Here is a 19,935-nt window from a genome sequence, read left to right as displayed (position 1 = left end):
CCACCAGCAGTGTATGAGAGTCCTAATCTCTCCACAACCTTGCCAGCATTTATTTTCTGTCTTGTTGAATTTTGCTACTAATGCTGGAGCTGTAAGTAATTCTTAAAAGAGCAAAATGGTCAAAGCAGACATTTTTTACTAGTTAAGCTACATTGTTATTTGGTTTTAAGAATACATAAGGGGATATTTTTGATTTAAGGTTTGATTATCTCAGGGCAATAGTTTCAGGAGTCCATCCAAGCTTCATGGCTCCAGGAAGTCTAGAGTCCATGAGAATTTGAAATTCCGTTCCGTATTTTCCTTTTCGATCAAAGATTCTTCTATAGAGGCCCAGGATCATGTGGGAGATGATGAAGTTGATGATGGTGTTGACGATGACGATGACAACACTAAAATGGAGATGCTTATTGAAGCTTACTAAATGCTAGGCACTATTCTAAGTAAATGTTTATTAACTCATTTAATTCTCACAAGGACCCCATGAGACTGATATTATGAGCTCCATTTTACAGATGTGGAAAACTGAAACACATAGAGGTTAGATCACTACACAAAGTCACATAGGCATCAAGAGGAAGAACCAAGATTTGCACACTTTCAGTCTAACTCCAGAGTTTTTAACTGTAATATCATATATATATATATATATATATATATATATATATATATATATATATAGTTGTTGTTATGTGCCATCGAGTCGGACCCAACTCATATATATATATATATATATGTATGTTTATTTTTGTGGGATGGATGGGCATGTGGATAGATAGATGGATAGATAGATAGGTGTGTGGGTAAATGGATGGATGGAAGAATGAATGGGTGTGTGACTGGATTGTGGATGGATGGTTGGAAGAATGGAATGGATGGGTAGATGGGTGGGTAGGTAGATGGATGATGGATGGATGGGTGGGCATGTGGATGGATAGATGGATGTGTGGGTAAATGGATGGATGGAAGAATGGGTGAGTGGATTATGGATGGATGGATGGATGATGGATAGATGGATGGATGAATAGGTGGATGGAAGGAAGCACACAGGGAGCAGAGCAATAGCTTCATTAGAAGCCACTGACCATACTGAGTTCCATTGGAGAGCTAAGACTCCATGCTCTTGTCCCAAGGCCAGCTCCCCATTGCTATTGCCATTGTGTTGGGGAAGGAGGCCAGGATACAGGCCAGAACCCAAGACTCTGAGACCTGGATGTGGGATCGTGAAACGTCAGGTTTTAGCAAACAGCTCCCTCTAGATCTTGCTCATAGGCTACCCACTGGGGCGGGGGGAGCCTCAACTTCCTGTCTATTGTCTGCTTGGGAAACACCCATTGCATTCCTGGAGTGACCTGGAGCGGCCAGAGGGAGGTAGGGAGGGGGCCAACCCGGAGCCTGATCAGGGTGGGGAGAGGGGAAATGAGAGAGGAAGACTTGGTGTTGTTCCTTGTTTGTGTTTTGTATTAAAGAAAGAAAATAATATCCTTTGAGAAAACCGTTAAACAAAGCACATCCTAAGGCCCCAGAGGCCCATTGTGGCTGACCAGAGCCTGGAATTCATTCATGCCTTTGTGGCCAGCTTGTTGGAGGTGAGAAAGACAGCGACTGGGAACTGGGAATCGGGGCTGTTAATAAAATACACTGAACCCTGTGAGAGCTGGAACTCAAGGGGACTGCCTTGTTTTCCTGGGTCTCACTGATTGTCCACAGGGTGCAGTCACCACTTTTTTTCCCCCCTAACCAGGAAAGTTACAACAAAGAGATGCATCAGGCAGGGTCTGGAGGAGGTCACCACATGAGATTACATTGTCCCCATGGACATGCCACACACTCCTGTTCATAGCTGTTTTGTCACTCCAGGAATCCAACAAAAAAGCCAGTCACCACTTTTCTATCACTCTCCGTTTAGTGGAAAATATTTGCCTTTTCCTTCTCTAACAGGTTTCTGCCTTGCACAGGTTCTGCCTTTCGCAGGTTTTACTATGTATTTTTGGAATGTCCTCTCTCCCCTGGATTCAATAGGGGTCTAGGCTCAGTGCCCATAACTCCAGAGTCCCTGCGTCGTCCTAAGCCTGTCTTCCACCCCCTTGGTTCCTGGGAAACTCTCCATTTCTGGTTACTTTGGGCACAGCCAGGACTGTCCATGTCTATTCGTCCTCCCCTTGGTTGGGGGCTGGGCCCTCCATGTAGAGCCAAACCAGAGGGCTACCTGTGCCCCCACTGAAGGGGTCAGGGCAGCCAACCCCACAACTGTCAGACCCTAATTCATGTGTGCCCAGTCTGCGCCTCAGTCTCTCTCTGCAAATGTGAGATTGGGCCAGATGGACTCCATTGACCACTCCCCAGAGGATGGGACTCTGTCGCCCCTCTCCCATACTGTGACCCCTGGCCCTCTCAGCAGGGCAGCCATCCTGTGGGTGGTGGGGTGGGGGGTCAGACTCAGGCTGTGCACTGTGCATTAGGGCCTGTACTCGGTGTCCCAGGCCCCAGCCAGACCACCCCCTCTTCTCAGAACCCCAGGCCTAGGTACCTCCTTCCCCACCGAAAGCTGCTTATAGCAGAATGGCAGTGTTCCCCCCACCCCTTGCTCCTACTAGAACATACTTTTGGTGGTGGTAGGAGGAGGCTATGATGGTAGGAGCAGGGCACAGGGGAAGGAGATGGTAAGAGCTCCCTGGGTGGCTGCTAACCAAAAGGCTGGAGGTTCAAGTTCACCCAGAGGCACCTCAGAAGAAAGGCCTGGCAATCTGCTTCTGAAAAATCAGCCACTGAAAACTCTGACACACAGTTCTTCTGTGACACACCTGGGGTCTCCAGGAATTGAAGGTCAACACAACTGCAACTAGTTTTCCATCCCCTGCAAATAATTGTGCCTGGAGCCTGGCATTTGCAGGATTGGCCTCATTTATGGGTAGAGGATCTCTGTCCAACCTTGTTGTCAACGTGTATATGTAATTGCTGTCATTAGAGGTAAAAAGACCACCCTTAGGATATGCTGCAGTCCCGCCTTTAAAGTTTGAAGACACATGCAGCTATTTGCATGTCTTCCCTAAAATAGTCCCCGGACAGTATAAGGAAGGAAGGTCTTGTGTAAAAATTGCCCAAGGGGAGCCTGAATTGGGATAAGGAGACCTGGTTCAGCACGTTTCCTCTTCACGGAGCTCTGGGGTGCAGGTTCATCTCCTTGATCCTCTTAACACTCTGGACCAGAAGGTCTGAGCATCCATCCCTGTTTCATCAGGAACTGTGAGGCTTAGTAAAGTTAGTTCTTCTGAGTCCTACAACCAATGAACTAACTTCACTGTCTGGTCCCAGCTCTGTCGCTAATTCTCTGCAGGACCTTGAACCTGCTCACTCGCCTCTCTGAGGCTGAGCGTTCTCATCCGTAATTGGAGGGATTGGATATGACGGATTCTAAGGTCCCTTCTGTCCCATCGCCATCTGCAGTTCCAGCATAATCCCCTGGTGGCAAGCTCATTTGCCGTAGGAGTTTCCATTTTTCAGTTTGGATTTATTCATCAGTCTGTCTCTCGAAACTCCACAACCTTTTTGTCATAGATGTGGTTATGGTTAGTTCAGTCCCAGAAGGTCTTTGCTTTCTGTGCAAATCACTGATGATCTCCTCTCTCCCTCGTGATGCAGGGCTACCACCCGATGCCACATGAAGCAGAGATTGCACACACAAAGAAGTTGTTCCGAAGGAGGAGAAACGACCGAAGGTAGGAGACACTCCACCAGGAGCGTTGGATTTTCTTTTCCTCTGCCGCCCAGCTGTAGCTATGTCTGTTCCAGGCTGTGTTTTGCTTTTCCCATCATCAGCTGATAATGATGAGATGAGATGGGGACAATGGGGTTGGTTATGAGTTGGGGATTCCACAGTAGTGGCTACATATCCCTTGGGTGACCCAAGGATGGATCCCTTCAGGAACTTGGCTCTGGGCACATCCTTCTGGGGGTATGTCTTCTTCCTGGGGAGGAGTCCAGGTTTTGCAATTTGGGGGGAAAAAACTCTTTCCACTGATGTTGCAGCATCAATAGCAGTGTTGAGGATGAGGACATAACTGACTCCATGATGTGAAGGATGACCTCCAGGAGGCTCCCGGAGCTCACGGTTCCAAGAGTCTCCATCTTCCTTCCACCCCCATCATGGGGAGTGTGATAGTTTAGGTTGTATGTCAACTTGGCTGGGCCTGGTGTTGAGTGGCTGGGCAGCTGGATGTAGTGGTTCCCCATGATGAGACTGCTAATCAGCTCCATGGTGGGATCTACTAGAGCAGCTGAGTAGCTGCCTTGGGGATGTGGTCTGCTTCCAGTATATAAAGAGACACTTTGAGAGTGATCTTGAGCTTCTTTTTGGCACATCTGGGTCCTGCATGTGCCAAGTCTTCATTCAGGAGCCTGCCATGTTGTCTGCTGATCTTGGGATGGTTTCTGGACTTGAACTAGTGCTGTGTGGCCTGCTGATCTTGGGACTGTGCTATTTTACTTGTCAACCTTGGGCATGTCAGCCTCAGCAGCCAGCAGCTGCCTGAGCTAAGAGAAGCCTCCAGCTTCAATGGGCTGGGAGCAAGAGGCAAAGCTGAAGCCCAAGGTGGTAGGGCTTTCACCCAGCCCCTAGAGCTGGCACTTTGAACTCAGACTTCTAGCCTCCTAAACTGTAAGAGAATAAATCCCTGTTTGTTAAAGCCATACATATGTGTTATTTTTGTTATAGCAGCACTAGAGAACTCAAATAGGCCGTCAGCCCTGGTATGGGCCAGTACTGCTGCAACAGGCAACACACAATCAGCAAGGGCATGTCCTAACCCATCAACTGATTCTAACCCATAGGGACCCTGTGTGTGTGTGTGTGTGTGTGTGTGTGTGTTAGGTGCCATCAAGTCATCTCCAACTCATAGTGACCCTATATACAAAGGAATGAAAGACTGTCTCATCCTGTGCCAGCCTCACAATCCTTGCTACACCTGAGCCCATCATTGCAGCCATTGTGTCGATCCATCTCGTTGAGGGCCTTCCCCTTTTTTGTTGACCCTGCACTTTACCAAGCATGACATCCTTCTCCAGGGAATGGTCCCTTCTGACAACATGATCAAAGAAGGTGAGGCGAAGTCTGGCCACACAGACCATAGAGGACAGAATAGAACTGCCCCGTAGCATTTCGGTAGCTGGCATCTTTACAGAAGCAGACTGCCACATCTTTTTCCTGCATGGCACATGCTACTGCTCTCAAATGCCCAGAGAATGTCACTTAAACTAAGTCAGGACCAAGCTCTTCCATGGACTTCAGAGCCCTGGGTAATAAGAAAAGGCCAGATACGCAGACCCCAAAACGCACAGTGAGGTAGCCCTGAATAGGAGCAAGCAACTGAGCCTGGGCCAGCTGGAAGTGTGTAGTGCCTAGGGCATCTGACTGCTAGCCAGAAGGCTAGCGGTTCAAACCCACCAGCCACTCCTTGAAAGGAGGACTGGGGAATCTACTTCCGTAGAGATACCACCTCGGAAACCCAAGGAGGGGTCACTATGAGTCAAAATTGACTCGACGGCAGTGAGTTCTTATAAGAAGAGGCTTTGAAGATCTGTTCTAAGTGAAGCCAGGTGTAAAACAATGTTTGTAATATTTGACCATTTGCACAAAAGCTGTGTGTGTGGGGAGGTTGGAATATATTTTTTGCTTGAATAGACATAAATTATTTCTGGATGGAAATATAAAAAAATGAGAAAAGAAAAAGCTCTGACTGAGGAATTGGAGTGGGGTATTCCTCTATAGGGAATTGTTTCTTAGATAAAGGTGACTCGAGGTTTTACCCTTAATGAGCATAGAATGTCCTCAGAGAGCAGTGAAGCAGCCAGCTCACAGCCCTTGCTCAGAACATCAGAAGTGCCTCCTCTCATCCTGGGTGACAAGCTCCTTGAGGCTGAGGGCTGAGGCTGAGCAGTGACCCTGAGCTGTCCCTTCACATAAAGGCCCTGAGGAGTGTTATGTGGTGGCCACAACTTGTGGTGTTGGGGGAGAACTGGACACCCAGATGCCTGGTGACAGGCAGGTGGATGTGGTGGGCCTGAAACCATTCACAAGGACAGGGAAGGTGCCGCCTGCTGGGAGGAAGGTGGTTCACCACACACATTGCGTAGTGGTGTCAGAAGGGAAATTGAGTGCAGAGAGGTGGGCCAAGCCGTGGGCTGCCTGGAAGGTGGTTCATCGCATTGTATGTGCTGCCTTTTTGCTGTGTGGCATCAGGCTAATTCCTGGTCTCGAGGTCCTGACAGAGGGAAGAAATAGCATCACCTAAAGGAGGCCTAGGGGGTTATGGAACTAGAGAGGTTTGAGGGAGAGCACAGGCTTGGTGTCTCCTTCCTTCCCTGCCTGTGTCCCTAATGGCAGAGAGCACCGAGGGTATGTATGTCATAGATGTTGGCTGTCCCCAAACTTCCGGATGAGAAGCCACCCTCTGGCCCACATCTCAAGGCCCAGGCCATGGCAGGCGGCTGCTCAGTGGCCAGTCAGCCCACATGACTGTTTCTGGGCCAGGCCGCCTCGCTCAGCAGGAGTCTGTTAAGCGCTTGGACAGTGCCAGGACTCCGGAAAGCAGCGGCATGGCCCAGGAGTGTAGGAAGAGGCGCACGACACACAGGCTGGGAAGCTGCACTTCCGCCGAGCCCTGCTGGCGCTAACGCCCGGTTTAGGTCAGCACAGCTCGAAAAGGATGTGGGCCTGGGACAGGGTCCAACGCCAGGCAATAAAGATGATTAAAGGGATGGAAACTATGTCTTGTGAGGAAAGGCTAAAGGCTGGGGCCAGGGAAGAAGAGACTCAGGGGAAAGAACATGGACAGTTTATACGGAGGGACGGACAGTCACTGCCTTGTGTTCAAAGGGCCCAAACCAGAGGAAATCAGCTTAAGCAGAAGCAAGAGTTTTCAGCTGGACCAAAGACAACCTTGAGGCATGAACATCTTGACTTTCAGGGGTCGGGCTCTGCAGCTCCTGGCAGACAATGTGTTGTGAGCAATGGCTGAGCTGGTCGATGTACCCCTTCTTCATCACTATGTAGAACATGGGGGGCCCAGCTCCCTCCATGACCTGGAGAGGCCATGGAGTCCACACTACGGCGCTTCTGGGAGAAGAGTAGGTGGCCGTCGTGTTTTCCTTTTTTTTTAATAACTTACTTTATTTGTTGTTATTGTTGAGAATATGCACAGCAGAGCTTACTTCAATCCAACAGTCTACATGTACAATTCAGTGGCTTTGTTTGTATTCTTCGAGTTGTGCACCCATTCTCACCTTCCTTTTCTGAGTTGTTCCTACCCCATTAGGCTACACTCATTGCCCTCTAAGCTTCCTGTTAGCCTTTTGAGTTGCTGTTGTCAATTTAGGAGCTCTGGTGGCACAGTGCCTGAGACATTTGACTGCTAATCAGAGGGTTGGTGTTTCAAACCCACCAGCCGTTCCACAGGAGGGAGACTGGGCAATCTACTTTTATAAAGATTTACTGCCTCAGAAACCCAAAGGGGGTCACTATGAGTCAGAATCGTGAGTTTGGGTTTCTTTTTGTTGTTGTCAGTTTGATCCAACATAGAGAGTTCTTTCAGGCAGCCACACAGTTTAAGGACTTCAATTATCTGGAAGCAGGACAACTGTCAGGGACAGGGCTGTGAGGGTAAAGGCAGCAGTACTTCATCCTGGTGAGGGCCCAGGGGCACATCTCAGCGAGCACCCCACAGAGCACTGTTTATTCTTCCGCTAGGAGTTACTAGCAGTTGCAATCCTCTGTGCTTGGAGGACACGAGAGGACAGCCAGGCATGGTCCCTGCTCTCAAGGTCCCCATACTAGCAAGGGCCCTGACAGTGTAGCTTGGAAATGAGACTCTGACTTCAGAATCAACCAGAAAGTTATGCACAATTGTGTACCATGCAGATGTTAGTACTGACATGGTCCCTGCGTGGCACAGTTTGCTCTTGGCTACTAACCTAGTGATCGGTGGTTCATACCCACCCAGTGGCACACGGAAGAAAGGCTTGGTGATCTGCTTCCATAATGATTATAGCCAACAAAATCCTGTGGAGCAGTTCTACTCTGTGACACATGGGGTCGCTGTGAGGCAGAATCAACTCCCGGCAGTGGATTTGGTAATACTGAGGAGGTTCCAAGATAGGAGCAATTATGGGGGTGGTTCCAGAGTGCTTCCTGGAGGAGGTGTGAGCTGAATAAGCCAGGAGACACAAGGAGGATTAGGGATGGAGACAGGAGGATGTCTGGATGAGGGGAGTGTGCAGACTGCAGCTACCCAGGTGCCAAACCCAGGGATTTCCCCACCCTCCCCAGAAGTCGCGCCCACATCATTCCCTAGAAACACAACCAAATGAGTAGAGCCCACGGCTGCCACTTCCCCCCTCCCTGGCCCCCCACACACACCTGAGCTAAATGGAAGGCAAAGCCAGAGTCTGCTGGCTTCTTCGAGCCACACCCGGGACTGCCTGCTGTCTCAGAAGACCCTGCAGCCCCCAGGGCCTGTCTCTTCACAATTAGAGTGGAGCAGCTGATGGAGGCCTGAGTGGTCCATCACAGGGACACAAGCAGCCAGGGAGACAGGAGAGCCATTCTCCAAATTAATTTGTTTCATTAAGTGAGGTCTCAGAACAGTTCATTTATTCCATGTGCAAAGCAGATTTGAAAAGAAAAGAATGCCGTGGCCATTCCCAGCTACTGTCAGATGGCCCTGTGGGGTGAGCCAGGTTGAGGAGTGAGCTCCACATGGTCCTAGTGCCAGCCCCCTCCCTTGGTCCCCAGGTGGTGCCAAGTTGGGCCACATGCTGAGCTCTGCAAGGAGGTGTCAGAGCCTCCAGCAGCTCTCACTGCCCATGTCCTTCCTACAAGTGACCTTGATGGTTGCTTGGCGTTCTCTAATCGTAGAACCAATTACAAATCCCAGCCCGTCTCTTGCCCCTGCCACCACGGACCCCCATTCTCGCTGGGTGCCAGGCTCCTTCACTGTGGACAAGATCAGTGCTCGCCATCAGATTTGCTTCTGCAAGCTTTCTGTGACATCATCTAAGTCACTGATAACAACGAGAACCCCTGGCATTAGATGGTGGTGATGGTTGCACAAGTTGGTGACTGAATTGGATACTTTAAAGGGATGGATTTTGTGGTACGTGTATTGTATCTCTATTTTGAAAATTCTGCATGGACAAGTCAGATCCCAAGATGGAGTGACTTGGCAAGCTCTGGCAGAGATTCCTGCAGTCAATGTTTGCAGGGTTCCCCAAGGGTATCAGGCTAGGAACCCTTTCAAAAAGGAATGCAAGCTTGGTCTCAACTTGGTCTGTGTGAACCTGTGTGAGATATTAGTGATCATCTCATTTCTTCCAAACCATGCATGTGGGCATCTCTTTGAGAGAGATGATATCTATATTTTTCTAATTTTTGGAAATGGGAGCTACATATACCTAACCTGTGTGTATGTATATAGGTTGGTAACATAGAGGGCTGAGGAAAAGCCTTACTGAGATGGATTGACACAGTAATACAATAATGGACTCAAGCAGACCACAGAGATGATGAAGGGCTAGACAGTGTCTTGTTACGTTTTACATAAGGTCGCCATGAGTCAGAGCATCTAGCAACATCTGCCACTTTGTCCGTTCTCCAGAATTCCTCAGACATGAGCGGGGTCATTTGTGACCTCTTATCCTGAACTGTGTTACCCCATTCTTCAGGCAGGAAGAGGAGAACTCAGAGCCCTGCACACTTTTCTGTGGTCTCACATGCCCTCAGCATATGTGATGCTGAGGGTAAAGGACTATGTTGTGAGTGATGGAATTCCAAGCCCTAGTGGCTCGTTTTGTTTGAGAGACGGTGGTGGGAGGACTGGTGAGTGGGAGACATGCCCTCCACGGTTGCTGCCAGCAGAGTGTCACTGGGTGTCATTGAGTGGCCGTATTTGCCCCATCTGGGGTGACACCCTGCCTGAAGCCCTCCCAGATGTTCAGCCCTGCAGTGACTGTCATTGTCATCTGTCATCGGGAGCCCTGGGGAGAGCGAGACAGATCCACGCTCACGTTGCCCCTGGTTTGTCTTCACATCCTAGCAAGGAAATTGCCCTCATTAAGTCCCTGCTAAAGATAGATAAGAAAATAGGACAGGCAAACCCCCACCTGGCAGGCAGCCCTGTCAGATTCTAAGCAGAATGAGTCAGATTGGGAGTATTTTTGGATCTCTCTCCTCCTCCCCCACGCCCACCCCCAGCAGCTCGCTCAGGAAGACAGAGCTCATTTCTTCAAGCCAGACGTTCAGGTCTGTGTTGCGTGGAGCCCCTGGTGAGCTCAGAGAAGCTCCCAGCCTTGGTACAAAGCTTGACGACCCAGAGGACCCTTGCAGCACGCAGCTGCCTCGCCCAGCACCCTGGGCAGAACAGGCTGCCACAGAACTTCCCAAGGCTGGCCCGTGACTCGCTGCTGAGTGGAACCTCTGCCCCTGCACACTCCTGCCCCCTGCCCTGCTGCATGCTCCACACTCAGGACCTGCCCTCAGCACCTGTTTCCATGGGGATACGAAGCCTTGGGTCCCCCTCCTCGGGAAGAACCAGCACATTCCTTGACCTGAAACCCACATCCACTTGGAGGCTGAGCAGGCACAAGAGGTGGCCTGCAACTCACCAGGCGGAGCCTAGGTTCCAGGCCCGCCCACCCTGGCAGCGGCCCCTCCCAGTTCTGTGCCTACTCTTCCTTGGGTGGTCCTGTGCCCCTTTTCCAGAGATGGGAATTTTCGGGCCCCTTAATCCCTAGATATCAAAGAAGGGAGACCTGCGGTGAGACAGCTGACTGGAAAGAGGGAGGGACACGTGCCTCGTGGCCCTGAGGCTGAGAGAACACTAACCAGGAAGGCTGGCCCCGGAGAGAGAAATGCCATCCCCGCTGGGTGTGTGCCTGGGACAGGAACTAGAGTAGACACCCCAGAGACTGGCCACCCCAGGGGCCAGCCCCCTAAGCTGGTTTAATTAATCTTCCTCCAGGGAGTCTTCTGCTGGAATCCTGGGCGTTTGGAGATTGGCTGACAAATGCTAACTCGCGACTTTTTCCTCCCTCACTGGAGTGGAAGGAAATAGGCAACAGTGAAGTCCCCAAGCGGTCAAGCCTCTCGCACCCAGTCACCCCACTCTCCCTGCGACCAGTGTGGTGATGGGCAGCCCAGGCCCTGGGTCAGCCCACTTGGCCTCAGGGTCACCTCAGCCCTCACCAGCGGGGGTGGGGATCTTGGGAAAACCAGAAGCCTCCCCATTCCCATTCTTTCGGTTCCTGCAACACCAATACTCATCCTACAGGGATGCTGGTAGTGGAGTGTGGTGGCCGGTATGTAGGGAATCCAACCTGGTCCCTGACTCCGAGTACACCCTCAGAAAACCAGAGACCCCACATTGCCCTGATACTCACTCTTAGGACCCCTTTGCCCCATGTGCAGGGAAGGAAAGAACCAGGATTTACAGAATCTAGAGTTTTATCCTCTGTGGTGTGGCCCAAAGCCGTCCCTTACACCACTACCAAAAACTCCACTGCCGTTGAGTCGATTCTGACTCATAGCGACCCCCATTGGGTTTCCAAGGCAGTAAATCTTTACAGAAGCAGATTGCCCCTTTTAGCCCTGTCATATGGCATATGGTGTTCTTGACCCCAGCTGTAAAATGTCACAGGGTAGCATTCAGAAGAGTATGTTCGTTAACTGACTATGACAAAGAGAATGCAGTCTATCCATACAATGGAATATTACTCAGCCGTAAAGAGAAATGAAGGCCTGATACATGCCACAGCATGGGTGAACTTGGAAAACATGTGCTGATTGGAAGAAGCCAATCCTCAAAGGACAAATATTACCTAAGCCCACTTACATGAAAAATCTGGAATAGGCAGATGCATAGAGACTAAAGTCTATGAGCGGTTACCAGGGGTGCAGGGAGGGGAAAATGGGAAATGATTGCTCAGGGGGCCCTGAGTTTCTGTTTGGGGTGGTAGGAAAACGTTGGGATGTGGATGGTGGTGATGGTTACACAACACGGCAAATACAGTGACTATCACTGAATCGCACACTTAAAAATGGTTAAAATGCAAATGTTTTCTTATGTCTCCATACATTTTTCAACACAATAATAACTTTAAAGGAAGGAAATAGAACTGAAGATGGGAAAAGAACACTTCTCAGGAGTATTCCATCCCGTGGAGTGAGAGTGGCCAAACTGAGGGGCACTTCAGAGGTAGAGGGGCGTGAGTATATCCAGTGTCCCTGTATCCTCATCTCAGCCCATGTGCCCTCGCCATGGTAAGTTCCAGAAAGGCGAGGCCACCTCTGCTACTCTTTCATCCTTTGTGTATATCTTTCATCCCCTAAACCGGGTTCAGGTCTGTACCCTACACACCCCACCATGTCTGGCGGAGCCTGCTCCCTGCATCCTGGTCACCTGAGTTGGGATGCTGCATGAGGCACCTGACCAAGCAGGCCAGCTCTGCATCCCAGTCATACAAAGGGCCTTTTTCCTGGACCCACAGGTGAACCTGGCCTGCCCTTGGCTCAGCCTGGAAGCTACTCAGCGATTTAACAAGCACTTGCTGGGTATGTGCTACGTTCAAGGCAGTGTTCTGAGCCCTTTACAGATACTCCCTCGTATAATCTTCTCAACACCCCTAGGGAGGAGATACGATTATCATTTCCATTCAACAGAACAGGACAGTAACTTGCACAGAGAAGTGAAGTAACTTGCCAGAAGTCACACAGCTAGAAGTAGATGCGGTAGTTAAGGCTGTGTGTCAACTTGGCTGGGCCTGGTTGAGTGGCTGGGCAGCTGGTGGTAGTTGTTCCCCGTGATAAGACTGGCAATCATCTCCATGGTGGGACCTACCACAAGCAACTGAGTAGCTGCTTTAGGGATGTGGTCTGCTTCCTGTATGTAAGAAACAGCTTTGGGAATGGTCTCAAGCTTATGGCATGCTTGGACCCAGCATGTAGCCGTGTCATTGGTCAGCAGCCTGCTGTGCTCTGCTGACCTTGGGACTTACAATGGACTTGAATTAATGGCCTGCCATGTGGTTTGATAACATCAGGACTGTGCCATTTTATTTGTCAACCTTGGGCTTGTCAGTCTCAGCACCCAGCAGCTATCTGAGTGAAGAGATGCTTCTAGCTTCAGTGTACTGGGAGCAAGAGGCAGAGCTGAAGCCCAAGGTTGAGGGGCTTTCACCCATTCCCTAGAGCCTGGCACTTTGAACTTGGACTTCTAGCCTCCCAAACTATAAGAGAATAAACTCCTGCTTGTTAAGGCCATCCCATTTGTGGTATATTCCTCTCAGAGTGGCACTAGGGAACAGAACAGTAGATGAACTAGGATTTCCACCCAAGCAGTGTGGCCTCACAGATGGTGCTCTTGACAGCTGTCTGCTGGGGACCTTCTCTTCTGTCTCTTCATGTCCTCTGCTTCCCTCTTTTGGGTCCCCTGCCTCCTTCCACCTACACTCCCCTAGTAACCCATATGCACAGAGGGTTAGAGACTCTGGTGGGAGCTGCTATTTTCACATGGGCCGGGGTGGTGGGGGGAAGGCTAGCACACAACTCAAAGGGAATGGTGAGACTTCAGACAAGGTCGCCCACCCTCACCCTTCTTGACCCTCCTGCTCGGTCAACAATGCCCATAGATCCCTCCCCTGGTCTGGATGATTCATGGGTGGACCTATTTAGGAAGTCCCTGCAATAGACCAGAGATGTCCCAGGTTGTGAGGCCCCACCCAGTAAGGCTGGAGGAAGGGTGCTGTGAGTTACAGGGTGGTCAGCCACTCTCAGAGGAGGGGGATTGGGCGGCAGGAGCTTCATTCAGCTGCCAGCACCCTCTAATCCTGGGAAAGCCACTCTAAGACATAAGGGTCCTTGTATTCCCCAAGGCTCCCCGGCAGTGACGGGGGCACAGGTTTTAAAAATACCATGGAGCCTTCCTGCCTGGGTCAGCGCTTACCCTGAGCTGTGAAAGTTATTTCCGAGTCTTCCCAGTAATTTAATTTTAGCCATTTATTCCAATGCGTGTGTTTTGGGGAAGCCAAGGTGGCCTCTATTATGGTTGGAGTATTTTGGGAAGTCCTGGTTTCCAGAAGTGATGCAAGGACTCAATTAGGTAAGACACCAGCAAATAGAAATAAAATAACTCAAGGGGACAAGCCTGGGTCTCCCAAAGGTGCTGTCCTTAGCCCCCATAGGAAAGACTGAGGTGTCACCTGGGTCCCTGGTGTGACTGCCTCTGACGTGACAGTTGGTGCTGTTGTCTACAGCTGTCTGAGCACCTGCAAGGGTCTGAATGCCCTTCAGGATGTGGGCTGAATGGCTACCGCTTCTTCCCAAGGAGGCCTAGACAGAGAGCCAGACACCTCAAGAGACCCACACCAATGACAGGCTGTGTAGGTCCACCTTGTGTTTGGACATTCACACTCACTAGTCATTCACGGTGAGTTTAAAAGGTGCAGTCCCAGGACGTGAACACTGTGGAGATTTTTGGAGGGATTATTGAACAATGTGTCGTTGTGTTGCTGGGTGATGCTGAGTCGATTTTTGACGCATAAACAGCACTTGACAACAGCCCCATAGGGTTTTTCCTAGGCTGTAATCTTTATGGAAGCAGATCACCTGGTCTTTCTCCCACACAGCTGCCGGGTAGGTTCGAACCATCAACTTTTTAGTTGTACCACCAGGGCTTCTTTGAAAAATGTATATGTGTTCAAATAGGCCTTCAGAATCCCCGACCAGAGCCAGCCTTACCTGTGCCTCCCACGCCTCCTGGAAGATATGCCCTCCTCCCACCCTGCCACACATCCTCTCTCCGTGCCCCAGTCTGCTCTTGGTTCCCCGAACAAACCAAGCTCGTTCCTGCCTGGTGCTGCCTGGGCCTCTGCCTTGGACCTTTCTCACCCCACTTCCACCATTGCTGCCCCTTGTCATTCTACAGCTTTACCCACCCCTCCGCTCCCCTCCACTCTTCACTGTTCCAGCCCTTTTTTGTCCCTTTATCCTCTTCCTTGAACTTCCTACAATACAAGGAGTGGGTCAGGGCAGTCACAGACTGAGAGAGCGTTCCCTGCCCTGCTCAGGTTCCCTGGCTCACCTGGAGCAGGTGCAGCATGCAGCCAAGGGGCTCGGAGGTGGGCAGGTGGCTCGAGAAAGTCCAGGGCCCTCGTCCTTCGTGTATGGGAGGGTGAGCCCCCTGCCTCCCGAGTCATCCCTAAAACTGGACAGATATGCCAAGAACAAAAGCAGACTCAGCGTCAGGGTTTGCCAGCCGCTTAATCTGCCCCAACTTGGGCTCCAGGGAGTTTGCCTCAAGAGTGTGTGTGTGTGAGGACCCCCCCGGCTGGCTGAATGCCCCCCATGAATGTCCAAATCCACTGAGACCGGTATGCTCCTCAGATCACCACGCCCTGGTGAGGTGGACTTGTCCGAATTCGCACCCTCCTCCGAATAGGACTGTTTTTGAGTTGTCTGAACACTCCCTCTTTTCAGCACCACGGGGAGGCCCTCTAGTTCTGATGTGACAGGATTGGGTGGCTGGAGGATCCAATTTCAGCCTTTGTGCCTGGCAAGGCTGACACTGAACTCAGAAAAAGACATGTACGTGGCCTTGCAAAAGAGATGAGAAATGTTTTTTGGGGAAAAGCAAAAGCCAACCATATGGGGCCATGTGCTTGTTGGGTCCGGCCGTCTGGGCGGCTGCAACAAACCCTTGTTCCAGGTTGCTCGGTGTGCCAGGGAGCAGATGGTGCAGCCTGGTCACCCTGAGCAGGAAACCTGGCGCCTGTGGACTGTGAGCTGCCGGGGCTCTGAGGTGCTGGGCAGGGACTGGGCAGGACAGGCAGAGGACAAGGTTCTGGCTTTGCCCTGATATTCCGGAAGGTTGGAGAACCACAGTTAGGGGTGAGGAAGGAAGGTGATCACAGGTCCTCTCTAGGCAGAGCAGGCCAGGGCCAGCTGCCTCCCAAGTCCTCACAAACGAATCCCATTCCCACTCTCCTTCCGAGAACAGCAGATGGGTCTTGGGAGCCCTTTCCTGGCCAAAGCACTAATGTTTGCTTATTGTTGTTGTTTTACTGTGGCACCTTACTCTATGAGCAGGACTGGCCTTAAGCAATTGGGGAAAACACTTTGGCTTCCTTGTTTACTGCCCTTATGGCCAGAATGAACCCCTACCTCCCATTACTCTCAAGTAACCCCTACCGAAAAGAAAACCAAACCCACTGCCATCGAGTCAATTCTGACTCATAGCAACCCCCACTGGATTTCTGAGGCTGTAAAACTTTATGGAAGTAGATTGCCCAGTCTTCATTCCACAGACTGGCTTGTAGGTTTGAACCTCCAACCTTCTGTTAGCAGCCAAATGCCCTAGGCACTGTGCTATTAACACTCCTAAGCAGCCCCTGGTCCCCCAAATTGACCACGTCTGCATCTCATCTTGAGAACTGGGGTGTCATTGCTTGATCCTTAATGGGTACCCAGGGCAGGCCACTTTTGCATTTGAACTGGAGCCTTCAGTAAAGACCCAAAGGAGTTAAGAGAATGGCTGCACTGCTAAGACAGGGCACAGTGAGAAGCCAGCGTGTTTATATGTGAGGGGGTGAGGGGTAGGGAGGTAGATGGGTATATTGTTTTAAAGGCAGGATTTTTAGCTCCCACAAGCCTAAAACCATCCCACTTCAGGCAAGCACCATTTTGACATTAGTTTCTTCACCAGGAAGTCACGTAAGCTGAGCCACTGCTGGCCCAGGTTCCAGCCAAAAGCCCCTTGAGAATGCTGAGTTGTCCAGACTTTGTTCAAGTTCTGTTTCCTCCCATTACTAAATATGGTACCTAGATGTGATGCTCACAGGGGCATCCATTCACCTCTCTGAGTCCTGCTTCTCATTATAAACTAGGACATCCACCTTGTAAGGTTGTTTTGTGATTCAGATGAGATGATGCTTTGAAAGCAGGCAACATGTCAAGGAGGACTTGTTCCCTGTTCTTGTGTTTGTAGCTGTGTGTGAGACAGTATCTATGTGAGTGTGTGTGTAGACACTTGCCTGTGTCTATAGCTCTGTGTGTGTGTGTGGGGGGGTAAATGTTTTGGAGACTCTTCTACTTCCTCCACAGCTATTTGTCCAATGATACAAACCAAAAATCAAACACACTGCCATTGAATCAGTCGTATCCAACTCACAGCGACACCTCCTTGGGTTTCTGAGGCAGTATCACTATGGAAGTGGATTGCCCAACCTTCCTTCTGAGGAGTGGCTGGTGGGTTTGAACCGCCAGACTTCTGGTTAGCAATCAAATGCCTTAGGCACTATGCTACCAGTGTCCAATGATAGTTTGCTGGAAATGGAGCTTGGCATGGATGTTTGTATTAGTAATCTATTGCTGCATAACAAATTATCCCAAAACTTACACTTAAAACCAAAAAAAAAAAAAAAAACTTTTATTATCTCACACAATTTCTGAAAGTCAGGAAGACAAGAGCAGCTTAACTGAAGGGTCTGGTTCAGGGTCTCTCATGAGATTGTTGTCAAGGTGTTAGCTGAGGCTGCTGTCATTTGAAGACTCAGCTGGGACTGGAGGATCTGCTTCCAAGCTCATTCACAGGGTTGTTGGCAGGTCTTTGTTCCTGATGGACTATTGGTTACAAGGTGGGCTACTCATAATGACACCTGGCTTCAACCTAAGCATGATCCAAGGTAGGTACCAAGATGTGAAAGCTTAGTGCTTTTTGTAACCTAATCTTGGAAGTAATACACCATCACCTCTACCATATTCTATTGGTCGCACAGACCAACACTGGTACAATGTGAGAAGGAGAAGACTATACAAGGATTAAATCCCATGAAGTAGGAACCACTGGGAGCCATCTTGAGTCTGGATATCACAGTCCACCCTCTGGCCCTCAGTGATTCCATCTTTTCTATGTACACAGTACACTCTTTCCCTCTCAATGCCTCATTCCATTATAGCATCAACTCAAAGTCCAGAATCTCATCATCTAAATCAGGCTTAAGTTCAGATAAGGCTCCATGGGTGTAGTTCCTTAAGTACAGCACCTCAAGTACAGCTTCTCTGGGTCCATAGGTCTGCGATGTAAAGAGACACATTATCTTCTTCCAACATACTCCATATACAATGGAGGGACAAGCATAGGATAACTGCCATAGACATTTCTTTTCAAGAAGGGGAGAAACTAGAAGTTCCAGAGAGTCGCTGGTCCATGTTGTTGTTGTTGTTATGTGCCATTGAGTTGTCTCCGACTCATAGCAACCTTATGTACAACAGAACAAAACACTGCCCAGGCCTGTGCCAGCCTCACTATCCCTACTATACCTGAGCCCATCGCTGCAGCCACTGTGTCTATCCATCTCATTGAGGACCTTCCCCTCTTTCATTGACCCTCAATATACTTTACCAAGCATGACATCTTTCTCCAGAGAATGGTTCCTTCTGATAACATGACCAAAGTAGGTGAGACAAAGTCTGGCCATTCTTGACTCCAAGGAGCATTTCAGCTGTACTTCTTTCAGCACGGATTTGTTGGTACTTTTAGCAGTCCATGGTACTTTCAGCATTCTTCACCAACACAACAACTCAAAAGCATCAACTCTTCTTCGATCTTCCTTATTCATTGTCCAGCTCTCACATACATATGAGGCAATTGAAAATACCATGGCTTGGGTTAGGTGCATCCTAGTCTTCAAGGAGATATCTTTGCTCTTCAGCGTTTAAGGTCTTTTGCAGCAGATTTGCCCAATGCAATAAATACATCTTTTGATGTCTTGACTGCTGCTTCCATTGGCATTGATTGTACAACTAAGTAATATGAAGTCTTTGACAACTTCAGTCTTTCCTCCATCTATCATGATGCTGCTTATTGGTCTAGTTATGAGGATTTTTGTTTTCTTTATGCTGAGGTGTAATCCATACTGTAGACTGTAGTCTTTAATTTTCATCAGTAAGTGCTCTGAGTCATCCTCACTTTCAGCAAGCAAAGTTGTGTCATCTGCATATTGCAGGTTGTTAATAAGCCTTCCCCCAGTCCTGATGCCATGTTCTTCTTCATATAGTCCAGCTTCTCGGATTATTTGCTCAGCATATGAGTTGAACAAGTATGATGAGAGGATACAACCCTGACACACTCCTTTCTTGATTTTAAACCATGCAGTATTCCCTTGTTGTGTTTAAATGACAGCCTGCCGGTCTATGTACAGGTTCCTCATGAGTACAATTAATTGTTCTGGAATTCTCATTCTTCTCAAAGTTATCCATAATTTGTTATGATCCACACAATCAAATGTCTTTGCATAGTCAATAAAACACAAGTAAACATCTTTCTGATATTCTTTGCTTTGAGCCAAGATCCATCTGACATCAGCAATGATATCCCTAGCTCCACATCCCCTTCTGAATCCATCTTGTATTTCTGGAAGTTCTCTGTCAATATACTGCTGCAGCCATTTTTGAATTATCTTCAGTAAGATTTATTTGTGTGTGATACCAGTGATATTGTTCGATAATTTCCACATTCTGTGGAATCACCTTTCTTTTGAACAGGTACAAATATGCATCTCTTCCAGTCAGTTGGCAGGTAGCTGTCTTCCAAATCTCTTAGCATAGCCTAGTGAGTGCCTCCCGTGGGGCATCCATTTTTTTAAACATCTCAGTGGATATTCCGTCAATTCCCAGACCCTTGTTTTTCACCAATTCCTTCAATGCAGCTTTGACTCCTTCCTTCAGTACCATTGGTTCTTGATCACATGCTACCTCCTGAAATGGATAAACATTGACCAATTCTTTTTAGTACAGTGATTCTGTGTATTCCTTCCATCTTCTTTTGATGCTTCCTGCATCATTCAATATTTTGCCCATAGAATCTTTCAATATTGCAACTCAAGGCTTAAATT

At 49.2% G+C, this 19,935-nt stretch overlaps 1 protein-coding gene across 1 annotated transcript in view; it reads left to right on the top strand.

Moving 5' to 3' along the window:
• CTIF (cap binding complex dependent translation initiation factor) overlaps nucleotides 1-19,935 on the top strand; it is a 303,014-nt gene that overhangs the window by 109,807 nt on the left and 173,272 nt on the right. The window contains exon 6 of the mRNA XM_007943827.2: nucleotides 3,640-3,716. Coding sequence (XP_007942018.2) covers nucleotides 3,640-3,716 — 77 coding nt within the window. The remainder of the gene's footprint in view (nucleotides 1-3,639; nucleotides 3,717-19,935) is intronic.

This window comes from Orycteropus afer, unplaced genomic scaffold (assembly GCF_000298275.1).
Source record: "Orycteropus afer afer isolate SDZICR_OR568_19922 unplaced genomic scaffold, OryAfe1.0 scaffold00113, whole genome shotgun sequence".
Classification (NCBI taxonomy): Eukaryota; Metazoa; Chordata; class Mammalia; order Tubulidentata; family Orycteropodidae; genus Orycteropus; species Orycteropus afer.
Note: the sequence above shows the minus strand (reverse complement) of the source record. Positions and strands in the feature narration are given on the sequence as shown.